Consider the following 17,518-nt stretch of genomic DNA (forward strand, 5'->3'; position numbering starts at 1 on the left):
CAAAAGCAAGGAGGAAACCAGACTTGATAATTCCACTTTCAAGGAACCTGTTTTTCACGGTCTGTATGCACAGAGACTTGAAGTTCATGTTATTCAAAACCATGCAGCATTCATTTGTGCTATCATTGTTTTGCATGTGAAAATCCAGCCTTACACGGAAGCTTGATTTAATTCTCCTACAGCCTTGGAACCCCCATCTACCAACACCCTGAAATACTTCCTAGTAGAGCAAACACTTCTGGTAAAAATGATACAACAACCTTAGGAGATGACTCATTGGAGGTTTCCCCCATTCACTTGTATTCCATCACATTGCTTTGGTACTTTAAATCCATTACATTTTCTAGAGAATAATATTATGACGCCTCTTTCCCTGTCACCCGGCATTACCACCCGGTGAGGGCCACTGCCAGCATCTCACCCTGAGAGCCCTGAGCTTGGCCTCCTCCCCACAACAGCAGCTGAGCTCAGCAGCAGGGAACGTGCCTGTACATCCCAACAGGGTCTGCTCTGTCCTTCTTTACTGTGAGGGTGCTGAGACACTCGCACAGGTTGCCCAAAGAAGTAGCAAATGCTCCATCACGAACAATGCCGTGTTCAAGGCCAGCTTGGACAGGGCTTTGGGCAACCTGGTCTAGTGGAAGGTGTCCCTGCCCATGGCATGGGGTTTGGAACTGGATGAGCTTTCAGGTCCCTTCCAAACCATTCTATGATTCCATGATTCTATGTTTTTTTCCTCTTCAAATTCCAGAGCAGCAGTTCAGCTGCTGGCTGTATTGTGTCCTACACCACAGGTAATGTGTTGTTTAAGAGGAGAACACACAGATCAGCTGCTCCTCACTCTGGCCCACACCGCGCCCACAGGCCAGGGGAGGCAGAGCTCCTGGGACATAAATGCGCTGGGCTCAGTGCAGCCTTCCCACAGACCTGTGCTCAGGGTCTCACTCCCTGCTTTCACACCAGCGGTACTGGGCTTTCCCTGCATCCCCGAGTGCACAGTCTGAGAACCTGAAGCCTGCCAGCCTTGGGGAAGAGTGGCTGGAAAGCTGCCCAGAGGAGGACCTGTGATTGACAGTCACTGCACATGAGCCAGCTTGTGCCCAGGTGAAAGCCAACAGCATCCTGGCCTCCATAAGAAATAGCGTGGCCAACAGGGCCAGGGCAGTGATCATCCCCCCATACTCAGCACTGGTGAGGCCTCACCTTGAATCCTGTGCTCAGTTCTGGGCCCCTCATGACAAAAGAGATATTGAGGTGCTGGAGTGGGTCCAGAGAAGGGCAATGGAGCTGGTAAAGGTTCTGGAGCACAAGTTGGATGATGGATGGCTGAGGGCACTGGTGTTTAGTCTGGGGAAGAGAAGGCTCAGGGAGGACCTTATTGCTTTCTCCAGCTACCTGAAAGGAGGATGGAGCGAGGAGGTGGCTGGTCTCTTCTGCAAAGTAACAAGTGATAGGAGAGGAGGAAATGGCCTCAAACTGCACCAGGGGAGGTTTAGATTGGGTATTAGTAAAAACCTCTTCCCCAAAGGCTGCTCAGGCATTGGAACAGGCTGCCCGGGGCAGTGGTGGCATCACTGTCCCTGAAGCGTTCACAAACGGTGTAGATGAGGCCCTCAGTGACAGGAGTTAGTGGCGGCCTTGGCACTCCTTGGGTAACGGCTGGACTCGATGATCTCGCAAGGCCTTTACCAGCCTGGTTGGTTCTATGACTCGATGGTTCTATGGGCCAGCCCGCGGGAAGGCCGCCGGCCGAGGCGCTCGTTGTGCCGCCGCACGAAGCGCCGCCGCCCCCCTCACACACTGCGCAGCGGGGCACGGCCGAGCTCACACGGGCTCTGCAGGCGGAGGCCCTCGCTCCCTGAGCCGCCCCCTCCGCGCGGGCGGAAGAGGAGAAGGAGGGGAGGCAGCGCCGGCTGAGCCTCTCGGGGCCAGCCCGGCCCCTCCCGCGCCTCCCTCCGGCACACCCGGCCTCGGCGGGCCAGCGGGGCGGGGAGCGGGGCCGCGCACGTCCGGAGGAGGCCCGGGCCGCCCGCTCGGTGTGCGGGGCCCGGCGGGGCGATGAGGAGCCGCGGGCTGCTGCCGCTGGTGCCGCTGGTGCTGGGCGCGGCGGTGCCGCTCCTGCGGCCGGCGGAGGCACCGGACCCCGTTAGCGCCGAGCGGAGCCTGGCGTGGGGCCCAGGGCTGGCGGCGGGGCTCGCCCTGCCCGTGCGGTACTTCTACATCCAGGCGGTCAGCGCGGCCGGGCGCAACTTCTCCCGCTCCCCGCCAGGTACCGTGAGTGGGCTGCGGGCGGGCGGGATGGACACCCCGGCCCGGGTGCCCCCGGTGTCCTCGGAGGAGCCGGCGGCAGCGGCACACCCCTACGCTTTTTCTCTTTCCCCCTTCCCTCTCCCTCTTCCTTCCCTCCCTGCTCCCGAGCGCTGGCTGCCCCGCTCTCCTCCAGCCCCCCGCAGCATCCGCCCGGTTCCGCATCGCTCGGTACACGCTGGTCCGGTGGCGGACGGATGAGCGGAGCACATGGTCAAATCCCTCCTTTCTCCTGGTGCAGCTCAGTGCCTCCTTCCGTAGAGCTCAGCGTCTTGCCCATAGCCTCGAAAGTGTGTGATTTACAGCAGCAAACTTGAATAAACCAGCGCTCTTGGTAAAGAAATCCCAGAACCCTGCTCAGAAGTTCTGATGTAATTATCTGCTGTAGTGGTGAGCACACACCAGTTGCTTACAGTGTCTGTCTCAGCACGGTACTCTGGGCTCCGTTATCCTACTGCTGCTTTGTTAACAAGGAGCAATTTTCCTCTTGTTTACTCAGCACAAGCACAAATCGTCCTCACATTTCCCCCAGAGCTGGGAATTGGGGAATTCTCGCAGTCCGGCCGCATGCTGCCAGTCAGCTATTCTCTGCTGCAAGTTAATTCCACACACTGTATTAGTAGTTGTAATTTAGAATAAAACCCGCTTTTGCATTGAGGATTTCATCATGAGATAGACACGGAGTGGCAATCCTGTGTTGCTAATGTATGTAATAAGGTAGAGCTCATTATTTTGCTCTGTGTTTAATATTGATATAGATGGCACTACGAGGATACCTACTGGGTGTGCGTGGACTCTTCCTGTCTTACAGCTAGCAGGCTGCTGCTGCTTGTGAAGTTAAACGGTAGCCATCTGTCATAGAGCTTACGTCTTCAGTCAGACAGAACCCCACTTATTTCAGGTCTGGACTTCCTCCAGCTGCTGTGCTGGATTGCAACACCAAGTCAGTACTACTGACATGTACTGAAGAATGCAACTACACACTGCCAGTGAAGTGTGGGCTGATTTCAGCCACGTGGGGAGAGCCTTGGGTTCAAACAACAGCTGCTAAAGGTATAAAGGTGTGAAGCTCAGTTGGATTCTTGTGTTAGTTTAAATCCCCCAAGATGAACTTGATAGGAGGTGGGTACTGAGAACCTACCTTTGACCTCAGTATGTTTGTTAGTATTTATATTAGTAAGTTCAGTGTCTTTGGAATGTTTCCGGCTCCTGATGCCATCTGGCAAGGAGTGGTCTCCATTCACACCATGACATTCTGTAGGCTCCACTCCGAGGCGGTGCATGCATGCTGCCAAAACGGAAGAGCTGCTGGCTTGGCCCATGCTAACTGCTGAGCCATGCCAGGAATTATTTAGGAGCCAAGGATCCTTTAACATTGTAATGGTACAGTTGATAATATTCCATCACATGTGCACTGTTTAATGTACTCATACAGGCATGGGCTGTAAATTTCAGTTCTCAAATGATTTGAAATGTTCAAAATTCTATTTGTAAACTGTCAGTAGGAACTGCAGTTAGTAATATTTGTTAGGGCACTGCTTTCCAGTATAAACTAAATACATCTCAGAATATCCCTGCTGGGATAGTTAACTAAATCTGCTTTCTTTGCCTTAGTCTTTACTGGTAAGACCAGCCTTCAGGAATCCCAGGCCCCTGAAACCAGAGGGAAAGTCTAGCACAAAGAAGATTTACCCTTGGTGGAGAAGGAACTGGTTGAGGAATACTTAAATATCTGGGCATGCCCAAGTTGTGTGGTGCCTGATGGCACACACTCAGGAGTGCTCAGGGAGCTGGCTGACATCATTGCGAGGCCACTTGTGATCATCTCTGTAAGATCACAGCAAACAGGAGAGGTTCCTGAAGACAGGAAGAAAGCACATGAAATTCAGTCTGAACACAAGAAAAAATTCTTTTACTGTGAAGGCGGTCAGCCTGGAGCAGATTACCCAGATTATGGAGTGTCCATTTGTGGAGGTATACAAAATTTAACAGGACACAGCCCTGGACAGCCTGGCCTGAGCAGGAGGTTTGGACTAGATGATCTTGAGGTCACTTCAAGGTGCAATGATTCTGCGGTTCTCATTATTCTTTGTTTCTCCATTATGTTTCTGTTACCAAGTTGCATGGTACAACACAATCTTGCACAGACTGAAGAAGAGCTGGAGGATATATTTAGAAAGAACTTGACTACTCTCTGAATAGTTCTGGGTATCTGACTCATGAACAGTTTTGAAACTGGCTGCAGAATTCACACTAATTCAAGGAAGAGAAAGCAATTCTGGAACTAAAATGAATTGATTCCCAGAAATTACTTTGAAGCCTGTAATCTTATGTTATCAGACTGAAGTTTTAAAACATCCTCTCTGTAATATATAATCACATTTTGGAAAAAGAACCATTTTAGGATGCAGATGAGCCAATCTGAGTCAATTCTACTGACATAGATCCAAGCTGTAGAGATCCCAGGCTGCGACAGTCTTGAATTAACTGTAACATCTCAGTCATTTACTGATGTTGGGACACACTGGAATTTTAATAACATCTTGATTTTATCTGGATTTTTTCAGTTTCATTTCTTTCTGTACACTGCTTTGTTGTAACATGCACTCATTTGTTTGGTTTGCAAGGTTTAGACTATAATATTTGGTGAATAACTTGTCCCCTCTTTTTTTGAAGAATAAAGTTCATGCTGACCATTTGTGACAAAAATAAGGGAGCGTAACAGATTTATATTTATGCATATTCATGCTGTCTGCAAGGTGTTCCATGCCCCATTAAAATGTCACACTACATTAATGATCAAATGTTGGTGATCTTTAAGCACAGGTCAGACAGATGTCCAGGGAACATCTTTATCTACTGTCATTCTCTTATCCCTGCTTTTCAGTAGCTGGGACTTTAAATTTGCAAGACAGTCAGCTGCAGCCCAAAGGTGAACAATTTGTATCTGACTCCTGCATGCTGCAACTGCCTTTCCACAAGCTGGCAAGTATTCTTTTCTCCTGGTATTTTAACTTGGTTTCCTAACTTTCTTACTCTGGAGAGCACTAACTTGAAAACTTAGTATTAATCTTTGCTTCAAAATACTATTAGCATTTCTTTCTATCTTGTCATCATTATTTAACTTTTTATCTCCATCTACAGGTTTTCCATTTATTAGGTATATGATGATCAAGAAAATTTGGTAGGATGATCTTCCATTACTGGAAATTTATTTTACCAACTTGGGATAATCAAAAAATTTCTAGTGCAAAATTAAAAAAAAACTCCATGGACTTAATCCAGTAGAGTTTGCTGTCACCTTTATTTTGTGTATGTGATTCCATCAACTTAAAGTACTTTTGTCTGGTTTTATTTTACTCTTCTCAGGAAGAACAGAGTTTAAAGTGGTAATTAAAGCACTTTCTCCAAAAGAAGTCACCAGAATTTACACTCCTCGGCCTTTGGATAGAAACGATGGCACATTTCTTATGCGGTATCGGATGTATGGGAGTGTCAAAAAAGGGTTAAAAATTGAGATACTTTATGGTGATCAGCATGTAGCGCAATCTCCTTATATTTTAAAAGGTAAGGGTATATTTTTTATTTAATATATAGTGGCAGCCACAGAAATGCTATGGATTAATTTACTGCTAGAGGAAGAGGTGGAAAATTAGAGATTTATTTGACCTTCTTCATGTGGTCTCTTCAGAAATGTTCTTATACAGAGATGTAAGCAGTGACAATCTCTGTACATTGCCAACTTGCAGGACCTAGATGCATAAGTATGTAGATTATGGCCTCTGACATTAAGGTGAAGTGTCTGGAGAGCTCCTCTTCCCTCTTGCATAAGGGAATGGATCTCTTCAGATTTGGCAGGGAATAAGAGAGCAATGCTTGTATTTTTAGAGTTTCCAAGCAAGTATTCACTTAAACATTGTGTTATTTTTGTCTAAGGTAGAAAATACTACCTGCAAATGCAAGGAGTTTGTGTTGTCCCCAACATTTTATATTTCAAATGTCTGTGATTTCTAAAAAGCGTGATCCTTCATAACAACAAAGACAGTATTTCTTTAACCAGGCAATATTTAACTTCCTTTTCATTAGCCCAGTTTAATTCCATGCAATGAAAAAAATATTTAAAAGGAGGGAAACCAGAGCAAATTATTCTCTCATTCCAGATCTACTTCTTTTACTGCCTTCTTTTGCTCTCAAATGGACAGCTGTTTAGCAAAGAAAAAAATAATATAAAGTTACTTCTCTGGAGAGTCTTCTTTCAATTCACCACTATAAGGAGAATCTGGGCATGGTTTTGTTTTTCCTTTTTAATAACATTTCCTTACATATAAACTTAGAAATCTCTTCAAACTGAAATGAAACTGTCATGAGTCCTGAAGGTAGTAGGAAGTTTTCTTTTTGCTGATGCACCTTTGCCAGCAGCCATGAAACTATGACACAGGACAGAACCTGTTTTGATTAGAAGTCTATGATATAAGGGCTTTTTCTCATGCTCTATGCGGCTCGTGCTCACACCTCTGCCTAAAAGGACAGAAAGAATAGCTGATTATACATAAAAGAAAACACATTATGCCACAAGTAAAGACTGTTGTATCACAGTTCTGAATTAGGCTAAAATTGAAACTCTTTAATACCTGAGCTTTGGTAGTTACGGACAGTTAGAACAATTCTGTATTACAATATCCTACATGCTTGGCAGGTAGCACAGTAATAGAGCTTCATTTTGCAGATTAATTTTACCCTGAGAACAAAAAATCTAGCATTTTGATTTCTGAAAAGAGAAGAATGTTGCTGTTTTTTCAGTTACACTGCAAACCCCCAGAAATGTTACAGGGAAGATGATTTCCCAGGAAAACTTTAGGAAATTTGGACTAGAAAATGTCAAGCCACTATAGTGTCTACATTCATATGACTCTGTGTTTGGGGAATTATGATTGATATAGAATCACAAATACGACTCTCAGTGCTTTGTTTTCTGCAGGACCAGTTTATCATGAATATTGTGACTGTCCTGAAGAGGACCCTGAGATCTGGCAGAATGTTATGTCTTGTCCATCCCAAGAACCTCAGATTACAAAGGACTTCACTTCTTTCCCCACCATTGACCTTCAGCGAATGCTTAAGGAAATCCCAACAAAGTTCAGTCAAACAAGAGGTGCTATTGTTCATTACACTATTCTCAATAATCGCATCTACCGTCGCTCCTTAGGGAAGTATACAGACTTCAAAATGTTCTCTGATGAAATGCTCCTGTCACTGGCAAGAAAGGTATCAGTTTTGATCATGTAGGACTATTGAGTCATGTTCTAATATGGCAATACTGCATTTGTTATTGTATATTCAGATTTATAATCCCTGAAGTAAGATTTGACTTCAGGTTTTTTCATCAAGATGACAGTTTATCTCAGGGATATAACATTAGGAAATTGAACTTGACAGTAATGAAATTGCTAGGAAAGCTGCAGGGGCTAAGACCCAACTCTGAAAGGCTTTTGCTGGTCTCTGTGAGTGTTCTTTTCATACTTGCAGGGAGAAACTTGAAATTCACCCCTTAAACTCAGCTAAATCTATTAACTAACTAGGGAGGTTTATTGATTCTGCATGACAGAGACCCGAGGCATGTATATGACAAACAACTTCTGTCTTTGTTATTATCCTTTCTTGGGTGTATATTTAGGTTCACCTTCCTGATGTGGAGTTCTATCTTAATGTTGGAGATTGGCCAGTTGAGTATCGGAAAGCTAATGATACACCTGGTCCTATACCTGTCATTTCATGGTGTGGCTCTTTGGATTCAAGAGATATAGTCCTTCCAACATATGATGTAACCCACTCGACTCTTGAAACCCTACGTGGAGTCACAAATGATCTCCTTTCTATTCAAGGAAATACAGGTAAATGAGAGATCATGGAGTTAAAGACAGGATTTGTAAACTACCAAAGCAGCAAGCTGCATTCAAATAATGTGTTAAAGTCTTCAGTTCACAAGCGCCTTAGGAGGTCTCTTAATACAAGCAGGTCAGTCTTTACAGAGTGTGAACACTTTTAACACTGCTACTAAGCAGGTGTTCAATATGGGTCTAGAGCCACAATTTAAGTCCAGTGTACAATAATGGTGAATTTTAACTTAAAGGTATCCAGAAGATAGCTGTGACCTGTCAGAAGAAAAATAAATATCATTAAAAGGCCTTTCTCCTCAGTGAAGGACTTGAATATGTTCCTTCTAATCAAATAGTAATCCTTATCCTGACAGTGATGTGGCCCAGTGTCCTGTTTACATAAAAATGAATTTGAATCCCAAAAGAAGTAAACTAGTACTATGCTGCAGCCTCTTTCAAAGAAGAAAATACTCTCTGTATATAAAATAAACCCAACTCAGAGTGGGATATTCTAAATTGTTTTTCTTTGAAGGGTCAGTTTTACTGACAGGTGTCTTCCACTCGGGAAACTAATGAATACTTAGGGATCAGATAAATGGCATGAACAATACTTAAGGAGTAAAACTTGAGTGAGGAGATACTTCTACTATTTCATTAGTTCACAGTTTCTCTTTATTAGCTTTTAAAGTCATTTAGTTCAATTACCTGTTTGAAGCACTGGGTTTACTGATTTAATATAGCTGCTTTTCCATTTAGAAGATGGTAGGAGCGTACTCCACTTTAGTAGGTCCTTTAAGGAAATTTCCAGCAGAAGATGAGGAAGGACATATTTCATGTTTTTAAAAGCAGGCAGTAAGTAGAGATGAAGTCTTCCAGGCTCTTGCTAAGTATTTTGAGGACACCATATAGCAGTTTTATCCTTTTTAAGTCATCATTGATTCCTCAAAGACCCAACTAAATTGCCAAGTGACAGAAGTAAATTTTACTAAAGAAATTTTGGTTATTGTGGCAGGCTTTGTGGATGGACAATTACTTTAATTATTAGTGTTGTACTTACATAATTTGATTATAATTCCTTATGTAGCTTGCAAGATATTTCAAGTTATTTAAATATAAAATTGTTGAGTGGAAAAGCAATCCTCTGATTTTTCTAAGTGGTTTGGTTTCTCATCCCAGAATTCAAGCCAGAACTGGGAGTGTAAGCCCATGATTAATAAGGGTTTATGGATTCACTACAAGAAATCATGCCTGTTTTACCATGTCTCTGAGCATGATGCCACCTTCATAGCATGTTCCTTGTTTGCACTAAACATACCATGAACATCTCATTACTGTTTGCTTTTAACTTACCACTCAATGCTTGTAGGCCCATCCTGGGAAAACAAAACAGAGCAAGCTTTATTCAGAGGTCGAGACAGCCGAGAAGAACGTCTCAATCTTGTTAAGTTATCCAAGAAAAATCCAGAACTACTAGATGCTGGAATAACAGGATATTTCTTCTTCAGAGAAAAAGAAAAAGAGCTGGGAAAGATTCCGCTGATGGGCTTCTTTGACTTCTTTAAGGTAGCAAACAAATTACAGTCTTGGATTAAGTTTGCTTCAGGTTCCTATCATCTGAGAAGACAAGGCTTACTTCTGTGAATTGCATTCAGTAAACAAAACAATTATGCTACACTGGGAGCACTGGTTCACTTGGGGTAAATAGACCACCTGTAATCAAAGTCATGGTGTGACACACTTCTAAAAAAAGCCACTATACTTTTTTCCTGGAGTTCCTTAAAGAGGGTTCTTGGGAGATTTATTCAATAGATTGAGAAACTTGATTTCTCACCATCAGGGTTTCTTTTCTTTGGGGTATATAGGAAAGCAATGCACAGTTTGTGTCCATTGCAAGTATGGATGTCAGAGCCCTTTTAGTAGCAAGGCAGAAAAGTAGATGGGTGTTTCTGTTGCACTGTAACACACAAATTCCACTGCAGCTATGGTAAAAAAAGTAAAAGGGACAGAGTCCTGTAAAAAGGCATTATAATATATGGCAACTGAAGTTCTGTTCAAGAGATTAATCCATCAGAAATGCTGTAACAGCCAAGAGCATTTAGTGCCAGAGCAGTACATTCATGGTTATTTTTACTGTAATGTTGCAGATTATTTTATACATGTTTCAGATTATTCTACATAAGTGCATAATTTTAAATCAGAATAAATTTAATCTTTTTGGATTCAGGTACAGATTAGTTTTATTTCATTCCCAGCTTTAATAGAATACCTATGAGGCAGTTCATGTGATACAAACGTTCTTGACTGTCAGTCTTGTGTTGAAAACAAGTCTTTTTTTTCAACTATGTTATCCAGAACACCTTGAAACTACACCTGCTTAACATTAAAACAGGTTTGAAGATGAGAATTAATAAACCCAATTAAGCCTTGCCTGTGAAAATAAGCTTTTATACAGCCAGTGTTCCTATTCTGATTCACGTCGTTTCACCTTTTTTTCTTCTATCTTCATATTGTAGTACAAATACCAAGTGAATGTGGATGGGACTGTAGCAGCTTACAGGTTTCCATACCTCTTGCTGGGTGACAGCCTAGTATTGAAGCAAGATTCCCAGTACTATGAACACTTTTATATTGGATTGAAACCTTGGAAACATTATGTTCCTGTCAAGAGAAACTTAGAGGACTTGCTGGAGAAGATAAAATGGGCTAAGGTAAGTTCCATTACAAATTCAAGTTCAAAGTGATAAACAAATATGTAAACTATTTATCTTAATATTCTCTTTTCCATATGCATGAACTCGATATTGAGATCCTGGGATAAAGGAAATACATTTTGCTGTTAATATAAGATGGGAAGGCCTTATTCAAGTAACCACCTCTATTGAGGGAAATGCTTAAGAATTCATTTTAGGTATATGCAGAAATGTTTAGTGAGTCAGAGTCTTGGTATACTGACTAATGCAGCTAATCTTCAAAGAAACACTCAGAATCCTAGCTACCACTTAAATAATTCTATTATCTTTTTTAGGTCCTGACTGGAACAGAAGTCACTGCATGTTTGGTTTGAATGTACAAAAACTTGCTTCTCTGTAACATGCTCAGAATGAGACCATTGTGTAACCAAACAAACCAATATCATTGTGAGATTGAAAACACCATTTGTGCTTTAAGTTTAGCTATTGAGTTAAAAAAAATAGGAAAAGTTTATGTTCTGAGAGCAGTTGTTCTTCATAAAGAATCATAAATACTAATATTTAGAGAATACTAAAAGCTTTGAAATAGGGACCTAAAAAACTTGGGAGTAATTACATGAATACAAGTGGAATTATTTTTTTTAAAGGAAGACATCAAATTGGATTGTGTATGAGAGGACAAGTGCTGTGGCTCTGTCTTCTGTAAAACTAAGTATGTCTGGGAGATGTTGGACCTGATTTTGAAGAGGCTTGTGGCTTGGATAAAACAGTACAGCAATAATCAACTGAGCTTTCCAAATGGTACAATTACCTATGAAAGCTGTTATTGATAGCCCCAAGGGAGTGGTTATGACCATAAAAGCAATCTGGTATTTTTTAAAAATCTGCAATTTAAAGTGTGCCTTTACAGTCTACCAGTAATTGCACATAAAGTTGCAGATCTGAATAGCTCCTTTAATAAAACTTCTAATGCCAGCCAGGCTCTGAGTAACTCACTGACTGCTCTTATTATTCATTCTTTTCATCTCAATTTTTGCAGGAAAATGATGAAGAAGCGAGAGGAATTGCTAAAGAAGGACAACTAATGGCAAGAGAATTACTTCAGCCTCACAGGCTTTACTGCTACTATTACAAAGTGCTCGAGGTTAGTACAGTAGATCCTTTTTATTATTTTCCCCAACTGCTACTGGTGCTGCAAACTTCATATTCAATCAACAGCAGGCATGGTTCATATTATTCATGGATCAGTGTGAAGAACTTTCATAAAACTTACTTCATTAACTGACATAATAGTTGGTTTACAGAATCAGATGCTATGTTCTTTTGCCCCATCCCCACAGTCCAGACCTGGTTTCAGTGTCACTTGGTATGTGGTTTCTAATAGGCATAGAGGATAATCTGTACACAGCTTTCTTCCTTTTTCCCTTCATGCTTAACTCATGAGTTACTGTGCTGTATTACAAAACATTGAATATATGAAAAAGAAGTTACAGAAGCACAACTAGCAGTGTGGTAAGGGATGAAGCAGGCCAAACAGTCATTGCTTCCCAGGGAGATGTCTGGTGAAAGAAATTTCTGTTCTCTGAAAGTGCTAAATTCTTTTTCCTGTTTTCCTGTGCTGTGTTAGATCTCTGCCTCAGCAGCCACAGGTTGGCACAAAGTTTGGAACTGTTCAGTGTACAAAAATGATAGCATTATCTGCGTAAAGTGGTTAGAGGCACAAATAATGGCAATACTGAAATTACCATTAATAATAGGACAGGAGAAGACATTAAAGGAGGGTTTCAGAGGTAATGTAGCCTATTAGTAGGTGTGTTATAAAAACACCTTGTACACAGGTTGTAAACAATGACATAAGGAGCCTGGATAAAGGCAAGCTTGTGAGTGGAAGGGAGGAGGAAAATTCTGTTTCATGAATTATATGTTGGAGCTTATAGCATCCTTAAATGTTGTTTACATATTTCAGAAATATGCCAAACGCCAAGCCAGCAAACCTGAAATACGGGATGGAATGGAACTTGTACCTCAGCCTGATGACAGAGACTCAGTATGCAGCTGCCACAGGAAAAAGCCTTTAAGGGAAGATCTGTAACTGTACCGGATGAAGAAAATCACCCACTTACAATGCAAGAATTCAAATAGGAATTAAGCTGTGAAATCTAAGACAATTATGCACTAGCAAACATTCTTACTTATATATTCTTCTTGTCTTAACATACTCTTTTTCACGCTGACTCTGCTCTACAAGGGTGGTTCCCACAGTTTTGTAACCTTGACCACCACCAGGCAGATACTGAACCTGGAATGAGGGGGCGCATCTAGGGGGTTTGTTTGATGTACTGCAGCATCAGGAAGAAGAGCACAGTGCTGCTTGTGTTCCAGCTGGGACCTAGTTACCAAAGTTTTATGAAGAACCAGTCATCCACAAAAGATCTATGAGTCAGTGCAGGTTATTCTAAAGGAGCATTTGCAACATACTAAAACAGTGTTATGATTTCTTCATAAAGTTTACCTCAGTGTTAGATTGTTTCTTGTATACAAAACAGTTTTCTAACTAGACAAAGAAAGTATTTGAGATTTACAGATATCAAATCTGTTGTTGCTTTTAGATTATTTTGTGGTCTATGACAGATAACAGAATAAAGAACATGATAGACTATTTAGCAATGTCAGAGGGAAAGGAAGAGGAGGGGGAGAGATCAGAATAATATTTTATAAGCACCATGGCTGTGAATTACCAAAGTTAAATGCTGCTTTAAAGCAGACTGTGTAGCTATAACAATCAAAGGGCTTTGAGTGCCAAGACACCACTGTGAAGACCTGGTTCTTGCTAGGTCTGTGAATATAGGCACAGATCCACAAAAGGACTTAAGAACTTCAGGTGAGACCAGTTGAAATACTGGTGCCTTAGTTTAACAATACCGTCTACAGTATTCTAGGCTACTTGAATATTCCCACACTGAAATTTGTTAGCAGAATTGTAGACTGTAGCTTTAACTTCTGTGTAGATCTAAGCATCTTTTCACTTGGATTCATGAGCTACTCTCTCCTGTGCCTGAGTCCCTAAAGGAATATTAGCCACTTTCTGAATTTAGATCATACCTAACCTTATACTGAGATCAGACAGCAGATCAGACTTCATTGTTTTGGTTCAAACATATGACAGAAAAAGCCTATGCTGTGTTTTCTGTGTAAGGGTCTACGGGTTAGAGACCATACTAAGCAATTGGGAAGCCAGTTGTCTTTATTGGTTTGATTCAAAGCCATTTTTCCAGAGGGCCTTAGCTTCAATCTGGAGAAGAGGTCTTCAGGTCTTCCACTGAAGTTGTGCAGCCATGAAGCTAAGGATACAAAATTCACAGGACCAGAAGGAGCTGGTCATACCATTGTAATAAAGTGTGCCTTTGGGTGTGGGGAAGAGGAAAAATGCTAGTCCTGGGTGCAGCTTGCAGTACCTCTGCTGATTTTTACCCAAGGTTCTCCACTTCAGAATGCATAAACAATCCTGTAAGGAGACACCAATGCCAGTACCAAGACCAATGCCCCCAGGCACCCATTTCTGTCCTCTGCATTGTTGGCTTGGCTAATGTAGCCTGCCTGAGCAGCCTCATACTTGGGTACACTCAGATAATGGTTTAGGAATAGAATTGTCTTAAGTCTGTGGAGAATTCTCTTAAGTCTGTGGACTTGTCTAATTGGTGCATAAAGTCTAGTGCTCTGCACTTCATGGAGGTTTCAGTCTTGGTTCTACACTGCAAGTTACTCTTACAAAATACATGAAACAAAATTTCTGCACTGCAACAGGAAGAAAGACTAGATTTTTCAGTATGCTAAATACAGAAAGAACTTCAGGTTTCTAAAGAGGTTCATGCAACTCTCCATCATTTATTTATTACATTATGCCAGTTAAGAAAAAACCTGGAACATGTTGCCCTACCCATCATTCTCTTTGTTCTGGTTCTATCACTATATATAGTGGTTGTTTTTTTATTTAGCATGACAATTAGTCCTAGAATTTCAGGCTATAAATACATGTTCAGCTCATCTGCCATAATATTTTCTACACCAAAATTCAAGAACAGGGCTCCATTGCTGAAGATGATACTAAAAACAGAGCATGTGCTCCTCTTCCCTTCTCTGTATACAGTAATTTTTACTATATGATATTATTTTGTGATATTGTCTATTTTATCATGTGCCTTTTATATTCACCAGTATTTGTGGAAGTGGTATGCTCACTAAAAGCAATTAAGCAGACCAGATGGTTGACAGCACGAGGTTTTTTTCCACCTCTCACACACGTATTTCAAACCAAAAGTCCAAAAATGATCTGTTTATATTTTTAAATGGGAGAGAACAAGGGGAGTCATGACGCATACTTTGGAGTTCTTTGGAAATACCTGTGTAGGAAAGACTGCCTTGAAACAGAAGTCTTTCAAATTGGAAGAAGAATCAGTTAAAATTTAAATGGTCATGAATTCAAATAAATGTGAAGATTTTATCCCTCCTTTCTTCCCTCCTAAGAAGAAAGAAACACCACCTATTCTAAATTCTTCTCTGCCAAAAAACCCTCCATGCTGTTTTAGTAATTATCACTCCAAAGCAAAGACTACTCTGTCACAGAATGTCTTACAGATGCTTTTATAGCTTAGGGGCAAGAAATATCCTGAAAAATACTAATATATGTATCTTCCTTCCAAAATTAAAAACCAGTAGTGACACAGTAGAACTTTTATTAAAAGTGCTTAGTCATTTGAGAAAATCTGCTTCAACTTACAACTACAGATCTTCTGAAGATAAAATGTAAGGCAAAGAAGCCTTTCCTCTTTCCACTGGTGGTACTATATGCAATTTAAATTATAATGAAGAGCAATTGCAACAATTGCCCCTCCAGGCCAGAAAAATGTCAGATCTATTTTAGTTTGATGACAGGATGATACACTTCATGCTGGTGTGTTACAGGAATTGCTAAATATTCAGTAAAACCTGTCTGTACAAGTAAAGTGTAATGCATGCCTTGCGTGGTATTTTTAAGCAACATACATACACTAGAGTTTCTATTATTCTATAGTAGTTCTTAAACAGCAACTGAGTAAATTTCTTATACACCTAGCAGTTCATGGTAATTTTAAAAATATTTACCATACCACAGTACAGTAATTTCAGATTTTAATGCAAAACATAGGATTTAAGTCAGTAAAACCTGTCCTGTTTTCAGCAGTGGCGGTCAGTTTTAACACACTCTAGAACTTATCACTGATGATGAAGACACATTTATTTGTTTGAAATAGTATGTCCAAAAGTCCAGGGCCAATATTTTCAAACACACGAATCTACATAGAAATGGTCTGAATTCAAAAAACGTTGGTCATGCAGAGCCTTTACTGCAAGTTCCTTACTTTCAGATCTCTTTAACCCAAACAGGAGTTTCATACACTGAACACTCCAGAAAATTAGTCCTTTTGTGTTATGTTATATATATATGTCCTAATATATTTAGGCACCCACATTTGGAAATACTCATCCAACCTCAGTTTCATCTTGAAATGAGAACTAGCAAATCATGGTCTGCTGAACATAAAGGGGATATAAATTCAGTACATTTTTAGACTGTATTTTTGAGATATACCTCAAGATAACTAATACACTAGTTTCATGAAAGTATTGTGCCAAGTCTGCCTTGTAGATTCATAATTAAAAAACCCCTATAATCAAAGCTTGCCTGATGGAATGTTAGATTCAAGCACCCTTCCTGGGAAGCATACGCCCGGCATTTATTACATTAGAAAGTAAATTATTTAGTTAGGGAGGAGAGCTGACAGGGAAAACATACATCACCTGTTTGAGCATGTTTGAGAAGCTTGCAAAGAAATGATAATAAAGAAAAGAAGCATTGCATAAACCTAGGATATTATCAGCTCCTTTACTGCTTCAGCTTTTCAAAAGCATTCTCTGCAAGTACAGTGATGAATTGCAAGATTTTATATGAACATGTTATTGTTTAAGTTCGCAGGATTCGACCACTAGAATCTTCTTGTCTGAATACTTTTATAGCATTTTAGTGAGGCTATATACATACTAATGCTTGGCTTTTGTTTGCGTTGTTAATAATGTAAGAAAATCTGTACTATAGAGTGTTATGGCAGTAATTTTGTATTTTGCTGTAAGAATAAGGGAAAAATTATTATTTTGCATGTCTGTTTGAAGACATTTGAGACATCTGTAGCATATACATTGAGTCCCACCATGGAGTTGTTATAAGCAAGAGGTTTATTAGCAAGAGTGTGGCCAGCACGTCAAGGGAGATGTTTCTTCCTTTCTGTTTTGCAGTTGTGAGTCTGCAACTAGAGAACTGTATTCAGTTTTGGACTCCCCCATACAAAAAAATACATTGACACAGGGAGCAGATCCAGCCAAGGACCACCAAGGTGATAAAGGGGTTAGGGCACATAAAGTAATGGGAGGAGCTGAGTGATCTGGGTTAGGTCAGCCTTAAAAAGAGAAGCCAGAGGAAAAATTACCATGCTGAACTGTAAAGGAAGGGTGTAGGAAAGATGAAGCCAGACTTCTCAGAGGCACACAGCAGAAGGCCTGCAAATAACAGACACAAGATGCAACATGGGAAATTCCAATTAGGTAAAGGGA

The 17,518-nt window shown here is 41.0% G+C and overlaps 1 protein-coding gene across 1 annotated transcript; it reads left to right on the forward strand.

Moving 5' to 3' along the window:
* Nucleotides 1–1,825: 1,825 nt before the first annotated feature.
* On the forward strand, nt 1,826–15,876 carry POGLUT3 (protein O-glucosyltransferase 3). The gene is made up of 8 exons (XM_065678649.1): nt 1,826–2,269; nt 5,677–5,874; nt 7,286–7,572; nt 7,982–8,198; nt 9,550–9,746; nt 10,697–10,891; nt 11,913–12,017; nt 12,840–15,876. Exons 1-8 carry the CDS (start codon nt 2,059–2,061, stop codon nt 12,963–12,965), a joined length of 1,536 nt encoding a protein of 511 aa, XP_065534721.1. The 5' UTR covers nt 1,826–2,058; the 3' UTR covers nt 12,966–15,876.
* The last annotated feature ends 1,642 nt before the right edge of the window (nt 15,877–17,518 follow it).

Source organism: Lathamus discolor, chromosome 4 (genome assembly GCF_037157495.1).
Source record: "Lathamus discolor isolate bLatDis1 chromosome 4, bLatDis1.hap1, whole genome shotgun sequence".
Taxonomy (NCBI): Eukaryota; Metazoa; Chordata; class Aves; order Psittaciformes; family Psittacidae; genus Lathamus; species Lathamus discolor.